General features: G+C 58.1%; 1 protein-coding gene across 3 annotated transcripts; it reads right to left on the reverse strand.

The window, feature by feature from the left end:
- Nucleotides 1-112: 112 nt before the first annotated feature.
- On the reverse strand, nucleotides 113-22564 carry Tmprss9 (transmembrane serine protease 9). Of its 3 annotated transcripts, XM_052747093.1 has the most exons (18): nucleotides 22306-22564; nucleotides 20615-20742; nucleotides 19322-19389; nucleotides 18986-19161; nucleotides 17166-17207; nucleotides 16018-16131; nucleotides 14822-14993; nucleotides 12682-12956; nucleotides 11250-11386; nucleotides 10307-10616; nucleotides 8034-8205; nucleotides 7389-7660; nucleotides 5929-6065; nucleotides 5258-5657; nucleotides 2220-2391; nucleotides 1448-1710; nucleotides 1223-1359; nucleotides 113-392 (listed from the first exon to the last, which is right to left on the reverse strand). In XM_052747093.1, exons 1-18 carry the CDS (start codon nucleotides 22343-22345, stop codon nucleotides 231-233), a joined length of 3177 nt encoding a protein of 1058 aa, XP_052603053.1. In that variant the 5' UTR covers nucleotides 22346-22564; the 3' UTR covers nucleotides 113-230. The 3 variants fall into 3 exon arrangements, with proteins under 3 accessions (XP_052603053.1, XP_052603052.1, XP_052603054.1); XM_052747092.1 differs by having other exon boundaries at nucleotides 275-1359; XM_052747094.1 differs by lacking the exon at nucleotides 17166-17207 and having other exon boundaries at nucleotides 275-1359.
- Nucleotides 22565-23279: the final 715 nt, after the last annotated feature.

Consider the following 23279-nt stretch of genomic DNA (forward strand, 5'->3'; position numbering starts at 1 on the left):
GGGACAGCAGAGTCAAATTTGAGGTTAGCCTTGGGTACATAAGACCCTGTCTCACACAAAAAAGGCAAGTCAGCAGGGCTCCGTTGCTGAGACACAGGTCCTGAGCCAGAGCTGGGGGCAGGAACTCTGTTTATTGGAACAGTATGTACAGCCACAGCTAGTTCCCATCAGACTCCCGGGCTTGCCTGCCACCAACTCCCCTCTGGGTTGGGTCGCCGGCCACGTGGTGGTCACTCCTGGATGTTCTGGCCTATCCATCCCAGGACAGCTGCCACTCGAGTGTAGACGCCCGGGAAGTGGGGCCTGCCACAGCCATAGCCCCAACTGGTGACCCCAGTTAGCACCCACTGGCCAGATGGCTCCCTGCAGGCCAGGGGTCCCCCTGCGTCACCCTGAAGGAGAAAGTGCGCTCAGGCCAGCAGCCCTTGGGACCCGGAAGGACCCCACATGAGAAACTGCCAAGGGGCCTCACTTGAGCCATGGACGGAATGGGTTCAGTGCTAGTGTGTTTTCTTAATGCCCCCGGCTGCGCCCTCTGCCAGGACCCGGTGTGTGTGCATGCGCATCTGTGTGCGTGTGGTGCTCATGAAGGCCTGGGGTGCTGGGTAGTTGTCTTTATTGCTCTCCATTCCCTTTAGATGTGGGGACTTCCTGTGACCCCGGAAGTAGGTGGTGGCCATCAGTTCCCAGCCATCCTGTCTCGCACAGAATGGGGTGACAGGTGCTTGTAGCCAGTGACCACGGGCCTTTGTGTGTCTCCCGGGGATCCGAACCCGGGTCCTGGCGTCTGCACAGCCAGTGACCGCCGTGTACTTTGTAAGGAGTTGTGTGAATGTGTTGTCATCGAGGCAGGCTCTCATCTCAAACACAGGAATCCTGCCTCAGTCCCCCAGCTTGGAGCAACTGGGCCCTCCGGGAGGATGTGGGGTTGGGAGACCCGCGTGTTGTCTCTGAGCAAGCAGTTGTGCCACGGCATGTCCCGGGTCAGTGGTGGGCAGGGTGGGAGAGACTCCCGGGCAGGCTCAATCGGGGGCCCTTGTTACACAGCCTGAGGACCCGAATTAAACCCCAGATCCCAGGTGAAAAACCAGCGTTCAGGGGGCCGAGACAGGAGGGTTCCTGGGACTCGGGGATCGCCGAGTGCAGTGAGACCCTGCCTCCAACTGGCAGCAGCGTCGCAAGACTTCAGGCCAGCCCGGGCCACCGAGAGAGCCCCACTCACCGAGCAGCTGTCCACGCCGCCCTGCGGGAAGCCTGCGCACAGCATGCGGCTGCTGATCTGCACCGGGTAGAAGCGGCGACACGTCTGCTCGCTGAGGACGCGCACCGCCGCCTTCTGCAGCTGCCTGGCCATGGAGCCTGGGAGGGCGAGGGAATGGCTGGGGCGCGTCCCTGTGTCCCCGCTCCGCGCCCCCCCACCCCCGCCCGCGCGCGCGCGCGCGCCTACCTCCCTCCCGCAGCGAGCCCCAGCCGGTGATGACGCAGCGCGCGCCTTCGGGGGGCCGCGCGGGCCCCGGCAGGCAGATGGGTCGCACCAGGCGGCTGCGGCGCACGGGACCCGCCAGCTCCAGCAGCGCCACGTCGTAGTCCAGCGTGTAGAGGTTGTAGAACGGGTGGCGGTAGATGCGTGCCACCCGCTCCAGCTGGCCCTCGGCGCCGCTCAGGAACGGGGTGCCCAGGAAGGCTGCCCACTGCATAGGGTCCCCGTAGCTGCGGGGCGCGCGTGCGCGTGGGCAGAGTCACCGTCCGGTGGAAATGGGCTGCTCTGTCCCCCTGCCCAACTCGGGGCTCACCCAGCCACGCCCGTGTCCCTCTGAGGGGACACCGCCAGCTGGCACCATTTCCAGAGCTGAGGATGGTCCCCACCCTCTGGAGAGGAGACTAGGCTCTTGACCCCTCTAGGTCACCCAGCAGAAACGGGACTCTTGTGTATACACGCACGTGTGCGCACACACACACACACACACACACACACCACAGGCTTCCACAGTGGAGCCCCTGCCCCAGCACCTCGGACCCAGCATAGGACCATCTGTCCCTTTCACCCTGAGCCCCACGGGCATGTGAGCGCATGTTGGGGGTCCCCTAAGGAACTACGTCCTCCACGTCGCACTCTGCCAGGGAGACCGTGCCTTCTGTCCGGTGGCCTTGGGGACTGGAGCCAAATGCAGAGGTGTTCTGGGGAAGGGCAGCGGACCCCGCAACGGGGCAGGACTCACATGTCGAAGCAGTGTGCGGCGGACAGAAGCCACCTCTCGGCCACCAGCACGGCCCCGCAGCGGTGCTCCCTGCTCCGCAGCCACAGGCTCACTTGCCAGGGCCACTCCCCACGCGAGGCCGCGCTGCCACCCACGATCCGGGTCAGCGCCCCCGGGGGCGCCAGGCCACAGTCTGAGGAGAGCGGGTGCTGTGTGAGCCCCGGGCAGAGGGTCTCTCCCGCTGCACGCCCCTGGGCTGGAACCCCAACCCTGTGGCTCCGGTGACCTGCCCCACTCTCCCCACACCCACAGGCTGGCCTCTCAGTGAATCCAGCACGGCTGACCCAGAGCCCTGTGGGAGGGGCGGAGGGGCCTTCATGTCCCCCAGCTGGCCCCTCTTTCCCAGACAGTGGCCTTCTCGCCATCAGGCGGGGTGTCCCTTCTTGGCCCAGCCTCAACCAATACCAAAGGAGGCCAGGGAAAGGAAGCTCTGTGGCCCCTTCAGAACAGCTCCTGGGAAGCGGCAGGGGGCTGACTTCGGGGTCCCTCAGCCATCGCCTCCCCGCGGTGAGTGGCTCGCACTGGGGTCCCAGCTCGGGGCTTCCCTGGGCCTCTAGCTCAGGTGCTCACAGGCCACTGCAATGGCCAGGGTCAAGGTCAGACTGAGCTGAAGGCCTTCGGACAGAGCGTCACCTTCACCGGAGGTCCTGAGGCACCGGGCTTCTGGGAAAGGCCCTGGTGTGACCCCAATAACCCCCCTTCACATGTTCCACGGCCACCCAACGCTGCCCTCCACGTGGGGGTTCCAGTGGAGTGAGATGGAGTCAGAGCAGGGCATGAGTGGCATCCATGAGGGAGAGAGGGGAGAAGGGTCTAGCCCAGGACCTTCTAAAGCCCGCCCTGGGCCAGCGTGCCCACAGCGGGGAGTCACAGCTGAGGTGCCTAGGCATGGGGGCCTTTGGAGGACTGGAAGTCAGCCGAGTGAGTGGGAAGTAGAAACAAGCATGATCCCCTTGCCAGCTATCCGAGGGACCCCAGGAAGGGGACACTGGACCTCGAGATCAGTGTTCCTCAACCTGTGGGTCACGACCCCTTTTGGGGTCCACCGACCTTTTCTTTTACAGGGTCGCCTAGACTACCAGAAAATACAGATACATACATTGCAATCATAACTGAAAGTACAGTTATGAGGTAATGAAAATGACGTCACTGGCTGGGGGTCCCCACACATGAGGAACTGCGAGGAAGGCTGAGAAGCACTGCTCTAGATGCTCGTACCACCCTGGACGAGCAGGGGCTGGGCTGAGGCCACTGCAGACGACGGGCATCTTGTCCCCACTCTGCAGACTGTGGCTGTCCACTTTACCCGGTTATTTTACAAGGTGTTGAGATACTATCTCACCATGTACACAGGCAGAGCAGCCTTAAAGTCAAAGAAACTCTCCTGCCTCAGCCTCCCAAGAGCTGAGACTGCAGCTGTGTGGCACTACACCCACACCCGTGTGGCACTACACCCACACCCGCAAAGGCGTCACTGAGACATCATTCCTCTCCAGCCCTCATCTTTCTCCTTCTGCAACTTGCTCGCTCTTTCCTCTTTCTCTCCCTTTTTATTTTATTTAAACATTCTGGGCCATGATGAAGGCCAATATGAAGGCCAGAGCCTCCCACACTGGACCCCTGACCACGCCCCCAGCCCCTCACTGGGGGATTCTAGGGTGGCCCCACCCCCAAGCCTATTCTTCATTTCTCTCTTTGCTGATCAGAGTCTCACTAAGTTGCCCACATTGGCCTTCAACACCCCCTCTTAGCCCAGGCCGGCCTTGGATTTGGGATGCTTCCGCCAAGCGGCTGAGACAGCAGGTGTTTGCCCTCAGGCCCGGCCTGTCTTCTCACCAGGACACTCTTTAGATCAGGGAACCTGCTCAGCGACCACTTTTTTACCAAAATGCCTATTTACAGACTGTCTCCAACAGTCGCATTCTGGGGTCTTGGGGTTGAATGTACCCGGGTGATGTGACAGCTCATCGTAGGTCTGACAGTCGCCCGCACAGGCTTGTGGAGCTATCCTCAAGTGAAATGAGTCCCATATCCCACCACCCCCATTACCTAGGGCCCCGGCTTTGGCAAGAGCCCTGGTGGGTGGAGGGGCCTCCTCCGGGGCACCTTCCATGGATGCTGCCTTTGTGAGGAGTTGAGGAGCCCAGGACACAAGCTCATGACAACTGGAAGAGGGGTGGGAGGGGACATTGGGGCTCGCGGGGTCCCGGTGCAGCCCTAGCAGGTGAATGCAGTGCCTTCGGCCATGAGAGGTTTGATTTTAGAGCCTTCCACTCGGCAGCTCTGCTGCATGTGGAGCAGAAAGCCGAGTCCCCAGCTGCAGGCAGAGCTCCAGTGGACCCTAACCCCAGGGTGTGGCTCAGCAGGAGAGCACCCAGTGCCTGCCAGGCCCTGGAGTCTGTCCCCAATGCCAACAGAATGAAAAGAGAGACACAAGGAGAGAGGCAGCCTGGCAGGGAGAGCTGTCATCTCAGGACTCAAGAGGCTGAGGCAGGAGGATCAGGAGTTCAAGGTCAGCCTCAGATACTAAGTGGGTCCAGGCCACCACGGCCTTGATGCACAGGAGTGAACAAATAAGAAAGGAACAGGAGGTGGAGAGGGGGTTTAGTGGAGGGCAACAGAGACAGGGGGATGGCTGGGACTCGCCAGCTGCAACCGAAGCCCAGAAGCTCCATGTTCAATGAGATACCTTGCTTCAGAGGAATATTTAGGAGTGATGGAGGACGGCATCTGTGTCCTCGGTGGAGAGGGACACGGCCGCCCTCCTCTGGCCTCAGCATGCACACACATGTGCGCACACCAACAAATGGACAGATGTCGGCACCCAGGCGCACACAGCGGGACATGGAGAGAGCTCCCACTGAAGGCCAGGCAGGCAGCCACAGGGCCTTGACATTGAACTCTAGCTCTGCAATTTGGGACACTCTGTCTTCAATGCCATCATGTGTAACCCCAGCTGTGACAGGGACCTGCCTGCCCCACCCCACCTGTCACCGTACCTGGCAGTTGGGAATGCGTGGTGGTGCCTGGGGCATTCGGGGCTGGTGTCTGTCCCCTGGTGGTGCTCCTGGCAGACAGCGTCCTGTTGAGTGGTCTAGTGGTCACCCTGCTGGTGGCCCTGGGGGTTGCCGGTCTGGTGGTGGCCTCTTGGACAGTGAGGCCAGCAGCTGTGGTTCTGGGGGGCAGGTTAGGGATAAGCCGTGTGCTGGAGGTGTGGGGGCGAGGTGTGGAGCTGGGGCCTGAGGTCATGGCCTTCAGGATCCAGTCCTTGAGCCGAGTGATGCGTGCATATACACCGGGCTTCTTAGCCTGAGCACAGCCAATGCCCCAGCTCACGATGCCCGCCAGGTAGAAGACACCTGGTGTCTCCTCACATGCCAGCGGGCCACCAGAGTCGCCCTGCAGGAGAAAGACCCCACTGGATCTTCATGGGATACCCGTCGAAGGAACAGAAAGGCCCCACTCCCACTGGACTTGGGGCTCTGCATTCAGGTGTGACGTGTGACCTCAGATCCCGCCTTCTCTGAACCTCCACCACTCATTCTGGCTCCTCTTTTTTGAGCACCGGGGATGGAAGGAACCCAGGGCCTCACACATGCTGGGCCAATGCTCATCACTGAGCTGTACCCCAAGCCTAAGGGGGAGGTTGGGGTGTCCCTGTGACACCCACCTGGCAGGAGTCAACCTTGCCCTCCAGGAAGCCGGCGCAGAGCATGCGGTCCGTGAGGGAGAAGTTGTACAGGGCACCACACATCTTCTGCTCTATGATGCCCACGGACGCCTTCTGCAGGATGTCGGGCTTGGTGGCTGCCGGGAAAAGAGCTCAGAATGCCACCGAGTGACTTGTCACCAAGCAGGGCCACCGGGTGCTGTCCCTATCCTGGAGACAGTGAGCAGATCTCACAGGAAGTTTTGTTTTGTTTGAGACAAGGTCTCGCTGTGTAGCCCTGGCTGTCCCACAACTCACAGAGATCCTCCTGCCTCTGCCTCCCAGGTGCTGGGATCAAAGGTGTGCGCCACCACTGTCTGGATGTCACAGGGATATTTATTTTCTCCTGTGGGGCTTGGGGGTAACCCAGGGACTCTGCACATGCTGGGCGAGTGCTCAACACACCCCTAACTCTTGGGGTTTTGAGGGTCTCACTATGTTACCCAGGCTGGCCTTGAACCTGTGATGCCCCCACCCCTGCCTCCGCTGCAGGCCAACCATTCCCATTTTGATACAACCTTTTCACAAAGGGCTAGAACAACGGTTCTCACTCCATGGGCCGCGACCCCTTTGGGGGCCCCATAGTACATATTTACATTACGATTCATAACAGTAGCAAAGCTGGGCGGTGGTGACGCACGCCTTTAATCCCAGCACTCGGGAGGCAGAGGCAGGCGGATCTCTGTGAGTTCGAGGCTAGCCTGGTCTACAGGGCGAGTTCCAGGACAGGCTCCTAAGCTACACAGAGAAACCCTGTCTCCAAATAAACAAACAAAAAGTAACAAATTACAGTTATGAAGTAGCAATGAAATCGTTGTATGGTTGGGGTCGCCACGCATGAACTGTATTAAAGGGTTGCAGCATCAGGAAGGTTGAGAACCACTGAGCTAGAGAACAAACATTTTCAGTTTATCCTGTTAGTGAAGGGAGGTGCAGGGAGCCACAGTCGCGGGGCTGCATGTGGCCTCTGGTATAGCAAGAGGCCAGTGGCTCAAGTCTGTGGCCAAAGGGTCGGCACAGATGTTTTTTGCAGCCATGGACATCTGGTCAATGAATGTGTGGATTTTTGTTTGTTTTGTTTTTAGAGACAGGGAGTCTCTATGTAGCCCTGGCTATCGTGGAACTCAATATGTAGATCAGGCTGGCCTCCAACTCAGAGATCTGCTTGCCTCTGCCTCCCTAATGCTGGGATTAAAGCCTTGAGACACCACTGCCTGGAGATTGTGTCGATAAAACTTTATTTATACACACAAATGAGGTTCCATATGTAGCCCCTAGGAGACATTGAGTGACTCTGCGGATGTGGGGTCAGCGCAGAGGAATGATTTAGGGCCCAGGTGAGGGAAGCCAATCCCCATCCCTCCCAGGCCAGGCCCTGGAGAATTTAGCCATCATTTCCTTTCCCTCTGGGACCTGCTCACCATTTCCCTCCTGCATGTTGCCCCAGCCTGAGATCATGCACTTCCGGCCCACAGGGAACTTGTGGATGGCCAAGGGGAGACAGATGGGCTGGATGAACTTGTTGAAGACCAGCGGCCGGGCCAACTCCAGCAAGGCCACGTCAAAGTCCAGGATGCCTGGGTTGTAGCGGGGATGCAGAAGCACCCTTCGCAGCCCCAGCTTGATGGGGCTCCCGCCGACACCCAGCAGGGACGCGGTGCCCAGGTGCGCCTGCACCTGTTCTGCCTTGGTGCTGCGGGAGACAGGACCTCAGGCATGCCTGCCCTGCCCCCTCCCGGCCAATACCCGCACCCCAGGGAGGGTCCCCTGGAAGGGGACCTGATAGAGAGTGTACCCTGGGGCTTTGCTTTTTGTTACTCTGACCAAGACCCTAGCAACTTTACGAACGTCATCGGTCACTGCTGGTCAGAACCCAGGTCCCTGCTGTGGAGCCCAGAGCGGGACAGTCATGGGCCTGGACGGCCTGGGCGACCTCCCTGTCTGTTTTGGTTTGTGTTGGCTGTTTATTTTTGAGGCAGAGGGACAGGCATGCACCACCACACCAGCTAGTTGGCACTTGCTGGATGCACTGAGGGTCTGCGATCCGGGCTCTTGGGAGGCCTTACTGGTTGAAACAGTGAGCGGCGGACAGCAGCCAGCGGTCACCCACCACGGTGGCTCCGCAGAAATGTCTGGATCCTTCCTTCAGGCTGGCCTGCCAGGGCACCTCCCCAGGCACAGCGCTGAGCCCACCCACAATCCGAGTGGGCTTGTCCATCGCAGGCCTGGCCCCACACTCTGCAAGGGGAGGGGAGAGGGGGGATGGGGGTCCTTATCCACCCAGGGCTCACCCGTTCTGGCCCCTGAGCAATGAGGACAGTGCCCAGGGGTGGCAGGGCTGGAGGTACCAGGGAAACCTGAGCTTGGAATGACTGAGATACAATAACCACACCCGGGAGATTCCAGGACCCACAAGGTCACATCCACATGGGGGCACATGCCTGTCATCCGAGCACTCAGCTGAGGCAGGAGGATTGTTCTGAGTTTGAAGTCAGCATTGGGAACAAAAGACGCTGTCTGAGAAGGGAGGGGAGGAGAAAGGGAAGGGGACGGAGACGGGGCTGGCTGGAATGAGGGAAAGTGGCAGGAAGCAGCAAACCACAGGGGACCCCCAACCACCAACCACGGAGGAGGCAGAGCCGTCTGGGCAGGGTGGGGTGGGGTGTGGCGGGGCCCTCGCCTCCAGCCCCAGGCCCCAGTTCCAGACCCCAGCACCACAGAACACACAAAACCCGAGAGGAGATGCAAGGCTGAGGAGACACAGAGAGGCATGCCAGACAGGGACAGTGCCCGCAGGACCACACCGGCCACCCAGAGACTCAGTCTCACAGGTCCACAGTCGCGACAGCCAACTTCTTGCTGACCCTGTGGGTCACTCTAACTATGTTGTCTTTGCAACTTCATTTTCAAATGCACCTACATTACAGTTCCAAAAAATTAAGTGAAGCCAGGAATAGTAGTGGATGCCTTTAATCCCAGCACCCAGGAGACTAAGGCAGGCAGATCTCTATGAGTTGAAAATCAACCTGGTCTACAAAGTGAGCTCCAGGCCAGCCAGGGCTACATAGTGAGACCCTGCTATGGTGATATTTTATTTGCATTAAAATGTTATTTGTATGTTAATAAATAAAGTTGCCCGGGGGTCAGAGCTATTAGCAAGCCATAGGAAAGCAGGGCAGTGGTGGCGTACGCTTGTAATCCCAGGACTTGGTAGGCAGAGCTGGGTAGGTCTCTGTGTGTTCAGGGATACAGCCATTATTGGATACACACGCCTTTAATCTCAATACCAATCATGGAAAACCTGGAGGCCTATACAGACAGGCCGTGACGAGGCGGTCATGTGGTTGGGTTTACAACCAATGAGAAGACGGAACAGGAACTCTATATAAGGACTTTAACACAGGGGTGGCTCTGGTTCGGAGAGGTAGGACCACCGCAGGAGGAAGGGTCAGGTTTTAGCTCTTAGCTCTGACCTGTTGGCTTTCTTCCTTGCATTGGTTCTGTGTATTTTATTTAATAAGAAGGTTGGTTACATCTACACCCTGCCTCAAAAAATTTAAATTAAAATTTAAAAACTGTATGCCCGAAGAATGACCAACCTGTAATAGATGTTTGTGCTCATGGCAGACATCAGCAATCAATTGCCAATCCCCTATTGAGTGCTTCATGGCAGATATCAATAAACGGTCACCAGTTTTGCACCCAGTGTCAAGACTGATACCAAAAATAAATTGCCCATCTCCCTTCAAGTGTATTCATGAACAACACCGATAATCAATCACCAATTTCTCGCTGAGGAGTGAAGGCAGACATTGTCAATCAATCACCAATCCTCCATCTGAGGCACTAGCCATCAAACCTGTTAAGTTTTGCTGAGTTCAGTTTCCTGGAACCCACACGGTGGAGAGAGAGAGAGCCAATTCCTGCAAGTTGTCCATATGCACCGCCCCCCAAATAAATCAGTTATTAGCTGCCAAACTTCCACAGTATTGAACCAGACATCAACAGTGGATCACAGCTGGTTCTGGCAGCGCACGCCTTTAATCCCAGAGACAGGCGGATCTCTGTGAGTTCGAGGCCAGCCTTGCACATAAAGTCTTCCAGGGCAGCCAGAGCTACCCAGAGAGACCCTGTCTGTCTCAACCCTGTCAATTTCTTGCTGTCCATCGTGACAGACATTGACAATCGATTACCGACCCGCATCAAGCTTCAAGATCAGCGATTAAGCCCCCCCCCCCCGCCTCAGCGCCTGCTTCCTGGCAGACATCGATAGTCGATTGCCGATCAATCTCCCTCATCTATTGACCCCCGCTGGGAGGGGCCGGCCGCCCCGCCGTACCTTGTGGCTTGGCCGCCGTGCTGGGGTGTCTTGGTGTGGTGCTGGGCGCCGCCGTGGGTCTGGCCGAGGTGCCGGGCAGCGGGCTGTCAGGGCTGGTGGGCCGGGGAGGGCCGGGGGTGAGGGGCGCAGGAGCCGCGGTGGGGACCGCAGGCGCGCGCGTCACCTCCAGGATCCAGTCCCGCAGCCGGGTGACGCGGGTGTAGACGCCCGGCCGCCGCGCTTCCGCACAGCCGATGCCCCAGCTCACGATGCCGGCCAGGAAGAACCTCCCGGAAGGCTCCTCGCAGACCAGGGGTCCCCCCGAGTCGCCCTGGGGACGGGGGAGCGCGGTCAGCGCGGGCGGGGGTCCCCAGGGGTCCCCCGAGTCGCCCTGGGGACGGGGGAGCGCGGTCAGCGCGGGCGGGGGTCCCCAGGGCCAGCGCCGGGGCCCCGCTGTGCGCACCAGGTGCGGCCCGCGGGGGTGGGGTGGGGTTCCCTGCAGAACCGCAAACGTGGGGTCCTCGTCCCTGCCCGGAGCACCCTCACCGGTTTGTTATCTAGATATTTATGTGCACGTCTGCCTGTCTGTGCAGGCATCTCCCCTCAAGCTCCTAACCTCGGAGCCATCCCTCCGGCCCCAGCACTCGGGAGGCAGAGCCAGGCGGATCTCTGTGAGTTCGAGGCCAGCCTGGGCTACAGAGCGAGATCCAGGACAGCCAGGGCTGCACAGAGAAACCCTGTCTCGAAAAAAACTAAAAGTAAAAACATACAGTGACTTCTCTCAGTCAACCACTGAAGCTCAGGCAGGGTATTTCTTGTGTTCCTTTTTGAGACCGGGCCGCACGTGGCTCAGGCTGGCCTGAACCGATCCTCCTGCCTCACCTCCCGAGCAGCTGTTACACACACAGCCTGTGCGTTTGCCTGCTCTGCGGAGGGGACGGAGGGGGCAGACGAGCTGGCGCACCTGGCAGGAGTCCACCTTCCCGTCCAGGTAGCCGGCGCACAGCATCCTGTCGGTGAGCGAGTGGCCGTACAGGCTGGCACACAGGCTCTGGTCCAGCAGCTCCACGGTGGCCTTCTGAAGGACCTCCGGCTTTACCACTGCCGCGGCGACGGAGAAAAGGGGGTGAGAGCTCCGGACCCCAGCAGCCGCGCTGAGCCAGGAGGACCATCCATCCCCACCGGGTCTGGACACCCCAGGGTTGGTTCCTCATCACGCTCCCTGCGTGCACGTGTGTGCTAGGCTCTCAAACGCTCTCACGGTACCGCTTCCTCCTGACATGAACTCTCTTTCTTTCTTTCTTTCTTTCTTTCTTTCTTTCTTTCTTTCTTTCTTTCTTTCTCTTTCTTTCATTTATTCATTATGTACACAGTGTTCTGACTGCAGGTCAGAAGAGGGCACCAGATCTCATTACAGACAGTTGTGAGCCTCCATGTGGGTGCTGGGAATTGAACTCAGGACCTCTGTAAGAGCAGTCAGTGCTCTAACCGCTGAGCCATCTCTCCAGCCCTTTTTTTGTTTTCTTTTTCCTTTTTGAGACAAGGTCTCTTGTAGCCCAGACTGACCTTAAACTGACTTCCTAGCTCATTTGACTTACTTCATCCCCGTGACTTCTCATCTCAAATTCGGGGACGACAGTCCTGTGCTGCTGCCTTTAGCTTTACAAGGTTGTTTTTCTTTTTCCTTACCAGAGGTATTGAACTCACGGACTCCAACATAAATAAATTCTCCACCCTGACCACGCCCCCAGCCCCTCACTGGGGATTCTGGGCGGGGCTCCACCCTGACCACGCCCCCAGCCCCTCACTGGGGATTCTGGGCGGGGCTCCACCCTGACCACGCCCCCAGCCCCTCACTGGGGATTCTGGGCGGGGCTCCACCCTGACCACGCCCCCAGCCCCTCACTGGGGATTCTGGGCGGGGCTCCACCCTGACCACGCCCCCAGCCCCTCTCTGGGAGATTCTAGGCGGGGCTCCACCCTGACCACGCCCCCAGCCCCTCTCTGGGAGATTCTAGGCGGGGCTGTACCCTGACCACGCCCCCAGCCCCTCACTGGGGATTCTGGGCGGGGCTCCACCCTGACCACGCCCCCAGCCCCTCTCTGGGAGATTCTAGGCGGGGCTCCACCCTGACCACGCCCACAGACCCTCACTGGGGATTCTAGGCGGGGCTCCACCCTGACCACGCCCCCAGACCCTCACTGGGGGATTCTGGGCGGGGCTGTACCCTGACCACGCCCCCAGCCTGTTTTTAGTAGTCGGAGCCTCTGGCTGGGCTGGTCCCCGGCCTCCGGCCCCAGCTTATGGACTCAGAGGCGGGAGCCCCCATTGCTGGTCACAAGCTCCTATCAGGGGTGGACGGGGCAGTCGGGGGTGGAGGATGCACGCGGCTTACGGAAGTCCTCCTTCAGGTAGCCCCAGCCCGAGATCAGGCACTTCTTGCGCGGCGGGAAGACGTGCGTGGCGGCGGGGAGACAGGCGGGCTGCACGTAGCGGCCGAAGGGCAGCGGGCGAGCCAGCTCCAGCACCGCCACGTCGAAGTCCGCCGTGTCCGCGTCGTAGGCCGGATGCTTGGAGATGCGGAGCACGCGTGCGCGCACGGCGCTGGCCTCCGAGCCGCTCAGGTGCACGCTGCCGGCCTGGGCCGCCCACTGCGCAGGGTCCTGGAATCTGGGGGGCCCGAGGGGTGCGGCTCAAGTGGGGGCTCGGAGGAGTTGGCAAGGAAAGAGTAAAGTTTGCGGACTGTGACTGCGGACATCTCTGTGCTCCGCCCAGTGTCAGGGTGCAGGGGCCAGCCAGAGGGCCCCGCGGGCACAGGCGCTTGTGGCCACACAGGGTGGAAGGAGCGGATCAGCTACTGCAAGTTATCCTCTGCCTGCGCGCGCAGACACACACACACACACACACACACACACACACACACACACACACACACACACACACACAAATAAATGAAAAAGTGAGCAGGACTGTGCAGGCCCCTGACCCCAGCACCTGGGAGCAGAGGCAGGCCGATCTCTGTGAGTTCAAGGACAGCCTGGTCTGCAGAGTGAGTTTCAGGACAGCTACGTCGTGAGACCCTGTTTCAAAACTAAATAACTAATAAATGAAAATGAATGCAGACTGGGCTGTGGAGGTGGATGTCTGTAACCCCAGCACTCAGAAAACTGAGGCAGGAGAATTATGAATTGCTGGGAAGCCTGGGAAACCTAGTGAGGCCTTCTCTCTCTCTCTTTTTTTTTTCCTCTCGAGACAGGGTTTCTCTGTGTAACCCAGGCTGTCCTCGAACTCAGAGATCCTCCTGCCTCTGCCTCCCAAGTGCTTGGATAAAAGTTGTGTGCCTCCACCACCTGAGGTCTTGTCTTTAAAAAAAGACAATTAATTCAACAGAAAAGAAAAGGGCCTGGAGAGACTGCTCAGTGGTTAGCTCATCATCTGCTCCTGCAGAAGACCCTGGCTCCGTTCCCAGCACCCACACGCCGCCGTCTCACAACCATCCGTAACTCCAGTTCCAGGGATCCGCCGCCACCTTCTGGCCACAAGGTGCATAGACAGACCGACAGGGGAAACATTCAAACGGGTAAAATTAAATAAACCAAGAGGAGGGGGAGAAGCAGGTGGGAGGGGAGAAGCAGGCGGAGAAGGGAGAAGCAGGCGGAGGGAGAAGCAGGTGGGAGGGGAGAAGCAGGTGGGAGGGGAGAAGCAGGTGGGAGGGGAGAAGCAGGTGGGAGGGGAGAAGCAGGTGGGAGGGGAGAAGCAGGTGGGAGGGGAGAAGCAGGCGGAGGAGGGAGGAGCAGGCAGAGGAGGGAGAAGCAGGCGGAGGAGGGAGGAGCAGGTGGAGGAGGGAGAAGCAGGTGGGAGGGGAGAAGCAGGTGGAGGAGGGAGGAGCAGGTGGAGGAGGGAGAAGCAGGCGGGCAGAGGAGGGAGAAGCAAGCGGAGGAGGGAGAAGCAGGCAGAGGAGGGAGAAGCAGGTGGGAGGGGAGAAGCAGGTGGGCGGAGGATGGAGAAGCAGGCGGAGGAGGGAGAAGCAGGTGGGCGGAGGAGGGAGAAGCAGGTGGAGGAGGGAGAAGCAGGTGGGCGGAGGAGGGAGAAGCAGGTGGAAGGGGAGAAGCAGGCGGAGGAGGGAGAAGCGGGCGGAGGAGGGAGAAGCAGGTGGGAGGGGAGAAGCAGGTGGGAGGGGAGAAGCAGGTGGAGGATGGAGAAGCAGGTGGAGGATGGAGAAGCGGGCGGAGGAGGGAGAAGCAGGTGGAGGAGGGAGAAGCAGGTGGGCGGAGGAGGGAGAAGCGGGCGGAGGAGGGAGAAGCGGGCGGAGGAGGGAGAAGCAGGTGGGAGGGGAGAAGCAGGCGGAGGAGGGAGAAGCAGGTGGGAGGGGAGAAGCAGGCGGAGGAGGGAGAAGCGGGCGGAGGAGGGAGAAGCGGGCGGAGGAGGGAGAAGCAGGTGGGCGGAGGAGGGAGAAGCAGGCGGAGGAGGGAGAAGCGGGCGGCCGCGCGGACAGGCCAGGCTGGACAGCGCAGCCGCGGCCAGCGGGGACTCACTCGTTGAAGCAGTGGGCCGCGGACACCAGCCACCTGGCCCCGATGATGGTGGCCCCGCAGAAGTGCTCATGGTTCTCGCGAAGGCTGACCTGCCAGGGGAACTCCCCGGGCGCCGCCTCCACGCCGCCCACGATCCTGCCCGCTGACCTCCAGGCAGGCTGCCAGCCGCAGTCTGCAAGACACAAGGCCCCGGGACCCAGGCGCCGGCTGTCACTCATCACTTGGCCCTAATTCCAGGTGCGGCCTCTTGCTTGGGGACGCCTTGTCTTCTGGAAGCCCTGAGGTCACATGTCAGCGTCAGTGAAAAGCTCACACCTGGTGCCAAACACGAAGGTCATGTGACCTTCGGACCCGTCGTTGACTTCTATTTCATTCATTCTCCTTCCTTTCCCCCTTCCTTCCTTTTTTTTTGTTTTTGTTTTTTGTTTTTTGTTTTTGTTTTGTTTTGTTTTTCAAGACAGGGTTTCTCGGTGCAGCCCTGCCTGTCCTGGAACTCGCTCTGTAGCCCAGGCTGGCCTCGAACTCACAGAGATCCTCCTGCCTCTGCCTCCCGAGTGCTGGGATTAAAGGTGTGTGCCTCCACTGCCCGGCATAATTTCTTTCTTCTAAAACAGACTCTCATTCCAGCCCAAGCTGCCCTGGACCTCCTGATCCTCCTGCCTCGGCTCCTGAGTACTTGGATGACATGCCGGCACCACCAAGCACTTCCTTGACTGGTGACTATGGATGCTGGAGGGCTGTGAGCGCCTCGGCGGGTCTCCTGGACTGTAGGGAGCCTGGGAGAGAGCGAGCCCAGGCCCCCTCACAGCCTCTGCTTGAGTTCCTGCCCCAACTCCCGCGAGGATGGACGGTGAGCTGAATACAGCCATTCCTCCCGCGTCGCTTTTGCTCAGAATGTTTTACCACAGCGGCAGGGAGCAGACCGGGACCCTGGTGTCCTCTTACTGCGCAGGCTGAGATTGCCGGAAACATGCCGATGACCACATAGTATTCTCTTCCCTCCTTGCTCAGATCTGACCAGTCCTTGTTCCTGCGGCATAGAGCTCCAGGCTGCCATGCCTGCTTTAGTCTGAGGATTGTCCCCTCTGGGCACCCGTGCTTAGTGGGTGGCATGTTGCCCTCTAGACCATAACCCTCCCTCCCCGCCCCCGTTTATGAGCCCCGAAAGCCCAAGCCCAGGCCACACTGACACTGACCGCATTGAGCCTCGTCGGAGCCATCGGAGCAGTCCACCCTGTTGTCACACTCCGGGTTCTCTTTGCTCACACACTGACTGTTTGCACAGGAGAAGGCGTTCTCGGGGCAGCGGCCTGGGGACAGAGAACCCAGCTGGGGGCAGGACCTGCAGGGGTCCACTGGGAACCCCCATAGTGGAAAAACCTCTCTTGAGCTCTTTGCTTACCTCTGGGGACAGGACAGGGCTAGACAGCATGGATGTGTGTGAGCCATGAGTGATTTGCGTGTGAGACAGGGTCACACTGTGTAGCCTTGGATGGTCTGGAACTCCCTGTGCAGCCCAGGCTGGCCTGAAACTCACAGGGATCCACCTGCCTCTGCCTCCCGAGTGCTGGGGTAACAGGTGTGTGCTGCCATGTCTGGCTCCTGATTTTGTTTTTACAAGAGAATTCTGTCACCTTCTGTGACGGCAACTTGGTGGGACCCAGAAACACTACGGAGTGTCTGCCGGGCTGAGGAAATCTCTCCACTGGGTTAACTGAGGTGCATGTGGCCCTGCCATCCCGTGGTCTGAGGTCCTGGGCCTGGGGCCCACGGGCTGGGGCCACCTCTCTGTTTCCTGACTGTGAGCTCAGGGTGACCAGCCACCATGACGGAGGGTGCTGACTGCGGCCAGGACAGACCCTCCCTCTCTTCAGGCGCTGTGTGGCTGCTCTGTCTCAATAACCGAGGAATGAAGCGACAACCTTCAAAGTACATACTGTCTGGGGAGGGGGCGCACACTTCCGACCCCAGCACTCAGGAGGCAGAGGCAGCTCTGAGTTTGAGGCCTGCCGGGTTACGCAGTGAGACCCCAACTTTTTTTTTTTTTTTTTTTTTTTTTTTTGTTTTTTCGAGACAGGGTTTCTCTGTGTAGCTTTGCACCTTTTCCTGGAACTCACTTGGTAGGAGACCCCAACTTTTATAAATAAATAAACCAACAGCCTTCACTGCGGCCGGGCCCGGCTGTGGACAGCGCTTGGTGCCTCTCTGCGGTCCCCTCGGCTCACGCCTGTGGTGTTAGCTTCCCCGGGAAGCCAGAGGCCCGCAGGGGCACACATGCCACTCCAGGACAGAAGCCTTGAGGACCTTCAGCGGAAGCCGAGCTGCGGGCAGAGGACAGTCCTACCTGACTTTAAGTCCCTCTCGGTCACCGGACCTTCACACCTTCCTGAAGGGGAACAGACAAAAGCAAGTGAGTGCTGGTGGCACTCGCCTGTCATCGAGGCTGAGGCAGGAGGATTGTGCCTTTGAGGTCAGCCTGGGCTATGTGATGAGATCCTGTCTGGATTCCTCTCTCTACGAGGTCAACTGTGCGTGCTGATTCTTCGAGACATCTCACTGCAGGTGGCAGCGGGGTCACCTAACTCTAACCCTAACCCTGTCCTCAGCCTGGCTGGTCAGGGGACAGTGCTAAAGAGCCACATAAGGCCGGCGGCCACCATCCCAGTGGGGACACACTGTCACTGAGGAATGTTCTAGAAGATGGCAGTCACTGAGACCTCAGCCATTTATCAGGGTCAGGGGACAGTGAGGTCTCAGGAGTCTGAACCGGTTTCTTATTGGCTCTCCCGTTCCTACCCGGACTCTCAGTGCAGGACACTTCTGCATTGCTTGTTATTTGTTTGTTTGTTTGTTTTTGCTTTTTACTTACTTTTTTTTGGTGGCGGGGTGTTTCAAGACAGGGTTTCTCTGTGTAGTTTTGGTGCCTTTCCTGGATCTCACTCCGTAGACCAGGCTGGCCTCAAACTCACAGAGATCCCCCTGCCTCTGCCTCCCAAGTGCTGGGATTAAAGGCGTGCATCACCACCGCCTGGCTGTTTTTGCTTTTTGAGACAAGGCCTCATTAGGTTGTCCAGGCTGGCCCCAAGTTCCTGGATTAGCTGGGGAGATAGCCATGTCTGTCAGGGTGGCCTAGAGGCCAGCTGTACCTTCACAGTTGATCGAATCACCCCGACACCTGCTAAGTAACTAAGGCTAGCTCATCCACCAGGCACAGGAACGGCTCACATCCCCAATGGGACAGACGGAGATGGATGGCTTAGATTTTTTAAATTAATTAATTAATTTCATGTGCAGGGGTGTTTTGCCTGCCTGTGCATCTCTAAGAGGGCATAGCATCCCCTGGAACTGGAGTAGCAGATGGTTGTGCGCCACCACATGGTGCTGGGAAGCAAACCCGTGCCCTCGGCGAGAGCAGCCGGTGCGCTGACTGCTGAGCCATCTCTCCATTCCCAGATGGCTTCAATTATCACACTCCCCAGAAGGGGTTCAAGTTCTAACATTAGAATTGTCTAGTTCTTATTCTTATCCCTATTATTTTGATTTCTCAAGACAGGGTTTCTCTCTGTAGCCCTGGCTGTCCTGGATCTCACTCTGTAGACCAGGCTGGCCTCGAACTCACAGAGATCTTCCTGCCTCTGCCTCCCGAGTGCTGGGATTAAAGGTGTGTGCCACCTCACCTTGTAAAACAGTTTTATGTCATCTATATTTACCGGGCATGGTGGAGCACATATGCATATACTGGGGCCAGCGAGACAGCTCTGTAGACCAGGCTGGCCTCGAACTCACAGAGATCCCCCTGCCTCTGCCTCCCGAGTGCTGGGATTAAAGGCGTGCGCCACCACGCCTGGTAAGTTCTGGAGTTTTCTGTTATATCTTTGGAACTACAGTGAACCAAGTATTGACTAAAACCATGGAAACAGTCCGTGAATGTGAGGGACTCTTACTGCCGAACCTCGCGGGTCACAGAAGTAAGATGTTTGCACTCTGTCCCCATCCATAAGAGGCGGCCAGCCCTCTGCTTCCGCGGTGTGGGAAGCTGGTTGCCTTCCCTCCTTCCATCAGAGGGGGAGATTTTTTTTAAAAAAATATGATGTTCTGTGCATTTGAGCTGCACCTCGCCCCCAGCAGCCTTTGTCTCCCAGACAGCGGCTGCCGCCCACCTACCTGTCAGCTCCACTGACATGATGGTGCCGTAGGCAGCCAGGGGAAGACCGTGTTCCCCCAGCCTTGCCTGGATGCCTTTCTGCAAGATGTCTTCCTCTTGGTCCAGGCTCAGTGGCTGGACGGCTCGCAGCAGGAAGTGGAGCCGGAAGTGCACAAACACGCTGGAATTCCCATCCCTGCAAGCAGGACAGGGCCTTGGAGGCAGAACGCATGCTTGCTGCCAGAATTTTCAAGAATCTTCTGAATCTTCTAGAAGGTTCAGGAATTGTCTAGAATCTTCTGGCATCTCCAAAATGTCTACCAAGGTTGTTTTGCCCTCAGAGAGCCCTAACTCACCTGTAACTGAGCACAGTGCAGCCTGCACAGCTCCATTCTAACTCTGTTTTTCGGAAACTGCTCACAAACTGCAAGAGAAACAAGGCAGTGATGTTGAGACCACAGTGATGCTGAGGCCACAGTGATGCTGAGGACCACAGTGATGCTGAGTCCACAGTGATGTTGAGACCACAGTGATGCTGAGGACCACAGTGATGCTGAGTCCACAGTGATGCTGAGGCCACAGTGATGTTGAGGCCACAGTGATGCTGAGGCCACAGTGATGTTGAGGCCACAGTGATGCTGAGGACCACAGTGATGCTGAGGACCATGGTAAAACAAGACCACAGTGATGCTGAGGCCACAGTGATGCTGAGGCCACAGTGATGCTGAGGCCACAGTGATGCTGAGGACCACAGTGTTGCTGAGGCCACAGTGATGCTGAGGACCACAGTGATGTTGAGGCCACAGTGATGCTGAGGACCACAGTGATGTTGAGGCCACAGTGATGCTGAGGACCACAGTGATGTTGAGGCCACAGTGAAACAGGACCACAAAGCCACTGATGGGTCAGGGAGGGGTGTTGTGAAGGTAGGTAATCATGTGAAAACACTCTCCTGTCAAATTAACAAACCAACACAGTGCAGTCCGTGCACACAATTGAATATTATTCAGCCCTGGAAAAGAAAATGACTATATGCCACTTCCGAGTTATAACCCCAAAGATTGAAGCAACCTCTCAGTTACAGGCACTCCATAGCTACACAGGGCCAGTGCCTTAGGCAGGGCCGGCTGCCTGTCCGTGTCCATAGAAATGGGTGGGTGGGTGGGTTGGTGAATGGATGGATGGATGGATGGATGGATGATGGGTGGATGGATGGGTGGATGGATGGATGGATGGATGGATGGATGGGTGGATGGATGGATGGATGGGTGGATGGGTGGATGGATGGATGAATGGACGGATGGATGGACAGATGGGTGGGTGGGTGGATAGATGAATGGACGACAGATACACAAAGGGAAACCCATTCCAACACTCAACGAACATGCAGCCATGAGCAGGTCAAGGCTCTGTCACACGCCACAGCACGGAGGCCCCTGAGGACACTGTTTTCAGTGAGAGACTCCCACAGCATGGACTCCATGATAGGAAATCAGGTCCAGACAGAAGTACATACATGTGCTCCATAATATGTCTGCTTATCAGGTGGAATTCAAGCGCTCCATGTTCCCTTCCATCCCACAGACTGGCTTCCCCTGTCACAGCCTCCACCCAGTCATCTCCTTCCTCTGTGTCCCGGCTCCGCTCACCAGTGTCTGCAGAGCAGGTGTGAGCAGGCGGTAGTATTCGGAGGCCTCCTGCAGAAGAGAGCTGGTGAAGTGGATTCCATGTAGCCGTGCCGTGTGCTCCACGTGCACCCCCTGCGCAGAGAGGAAGGCTGTGGGCGAGACGGTTGCCCGGTTAGGGAGCCCCACCGTGAGGTTGGACGTCAGCACCCTGCACCTGCCAAAGCTCCACACACAGGAGACCCGACTCCTCGGGGTTGGGCACCAGCGTGCCTTTCCTGAAGGAGTCTACGAGGCCTTCCCTGGGACCCCTAGATATAGTATAAAGCCTATAGAGAAGCCGGGCGGTGGTGGTGCACACCTTTAATCCCAGCACTCGGGAGGCAGAGGCAGGAGGATCTCTGAGTTCGAGGCCAGCCTGGTCTATGGAGCGAGATTCAGGAAAGGCGCAAAGCTACACAGAGAGACCCTGTCTTGAAAAACAAAAACAAAAAAAGCCTATACAGGCCCAGTGACCTGGGGTATCCCTAAAGTCAGCTTCCTTGACCTGGGTCAATGACATCCCAGCTGATAGCCCCTCGGGAGGCCTTGCAGTGTGTCCCCAAATGCCTTCCTAGGATGGGACAGCAATTACTGTAGAGCAAGCCAGGGGACCTCCGGCCCCTCGCATTGTTCACCCAGGGCTGCCGGCCTTCACTGACGGTCACGTGTGTGAACATCAGGTCACCGGGTGCCTTGCTCTCTCAATCTCCATCTTGTGTTTGAGGCAGGGTCTCTCACTGAACACAGGGCTCACCAATTCAGCTAGGCTGGCCAGAGAGCCGTGGGGATCCTCCTGTGTGCGTCCCCCCAGCTCTGAGATCACAAGAGCCTGCCACTTCACCTGGCTTCTGTGACGGCAGTGGATGGGACTCTGTCGTGCAAGGCAGACCCTCCACAGACTGGGCCGTCTCCTGGCCCCTCTTCGTTTCTTCGTTTGAAGCAGGGCTTTGCTCTGTAGCCTGTGCCAACCTGAATATTACAATCCCCCGCCACAGCTGTCCCTGCCTGTGCCGCCTAAAGGGAGTTTCTAACTGTGAGTTACATCATACAAAAGGAGCAAAAGTCAACAAAACAGCCCCAGCAGGGAGGCTGTGCCTGCGCCCGGCCTCTCTGGAGGCTGAGCCGGGAAGACGGCAGCAGCCCAGACATGTAACACCGACCTGGACACCATAGCCAGACCCAACCGCAGATGAAAATTCAAACAGAGGCCGGAGAGCACCCTGGTTCAGTTCCCAGGGTCCACATGGCGGCTCAGAACCGCCTATAATTCCAGTTCCGGGGGCCGACACCCTCCTCTGGCCTCGGTAGGCACTGCACACACATACATGCAGAACACTCAACACAGAAAATAAAAATTGAAAGCACAGTCTGCCAGGCAGTGGTGGCGCACACCTTTAATCCCGGCACTCGGGAGGAAGAGACAGGCAGATTTCTGAGTTCGAGGCCAGTCTGGTCTACAGAGCGAGCTCCAGGACAGCCAGGGCTACACAGAGAAACCCTGTCTCAGAAAAAAAAAAAATAGGCAAGCAAACAAAACAAAACAACAAAACACCACACAACAGAATCAAACAGAATGTGAATCCTGAGTCCGCGCGACTCCTCGGGATAGATTTGTGGATTCATGGGTAGAAGAAACATCCCAGTGACTGTGGGTCACTGGGTAGGACACTCGCCCGGCGGGCATGCAGCCCTGGGTACCACCACAGCATCCATAAGCCAGGAGTGGTGACGCACACCTGTGGTCCCAGCACTTCAGAGATGGAGGCAGGGGGATCCTCAGCAATAAGAGCTTGAGTCCAGCCTGGGCTACATGAGACCCTTCTTCTTCTCAGAATAAGATAAGCTCTCAAAAATGGCACGAAGTTTTTTGTGCATCACACCCGGGCCAGCCCGGGGTCCCAACAGTCTTGAAATCCTTGCAGACTGTCAGGAAGCCGGTATCCGGGCACAAGGGCACTCGGGGGCAGACAATGCTGCGGTGTGACAGGCACAGCCACTAGGGGGCAGCAGTCAGCCATGGCAGGCGGCCATAACCCAGACAACTTCAATAAATAGTATTATAGTTGGAGAAATCAGAGTTTATTCTTTTGCTACACAAGAAGGTTTCCCAATTTGTGTTCGTCGTCACTCTCACAGAGAATAACCATTCCAACGGGCTGTGGCTGAGCCACGCCCCCGGCAGGGCTCCATCCCTGACCAGGCCCCCAGGCCCTCACGTGGGGTCTCCAGGTGGCAGCTCCACCCCTAAGCCACATCTCGGTAGCCCTGGCTGACCAGGAACTCAGAATCCTCCTGTCGCAGGCGGTATTCGCCGCCCACAGTGCTGACCACGCCTTCTGGATTCCCACTTCACACTCTTCACACTGACACCCACCTCACACTCACCCAGCACACTCCCTGACTTGGGGCCTGTCCTTGTGGGCTGCTGGCTCTGGCCTGAGGGCCGCCCTTTGGCTCTGGATGGATGCTCAGGACACTCAGAGTGCCCTTTTGAGTGTCCCCTACTCCAGGGACCCAGCCTTCCTCCTGACACTTACCCAAAAGGACTCCCAGGGCGAGGACGACCGTACTGATGGCCACAACTGCGGTGACAGCCGTTCGACAGCAGCCAGAGTCCGGAGCAGGGACGTGGCCATCCTTTGTGGTC

Source organism: Peromyscus californicus, unplaced genomic scaffold (assembly GCF_007827085.1).
Source record: "Peromyscus californicus insignis strain IS unplaced genomic scaffold, ASM782708v3 Scaffold_1__1_contigs__length_55948999, whole genome shotgun sequence".
Classification (NCBI taxonomy): Eukaryota; Metazoa; Chordata; class Mammalia; order Rodentia; family Cricetidae; genus Peromyscus; species Peromyscus californicus.

Excerpts from the sequence above, each read along its gene's own strand:
- Tmprss9 (XM_052747092.1), bottom strand. The coding sequence starts at position 22,345 with ATGGATGCTGTGGTGGTACCCAGGGCTGCATGCCCGCCGG. Across the intron at positions 19,162-19,321 it reads TGCACTGTGCTCAGTTACAG|GGATGGGAATTCCAGCGTGT; the intron begins GTGAGTTAGGGC and ends TCCTGCTTGCAG. Across the intron at positions 16,132-17,165 it reads CGAGAGGGACTTAAAGTCAG|GCCGCTGCCCCGAGAACGCC; the intron begins GTAGGACTGTCC and ends CTCTGTCCCCAG.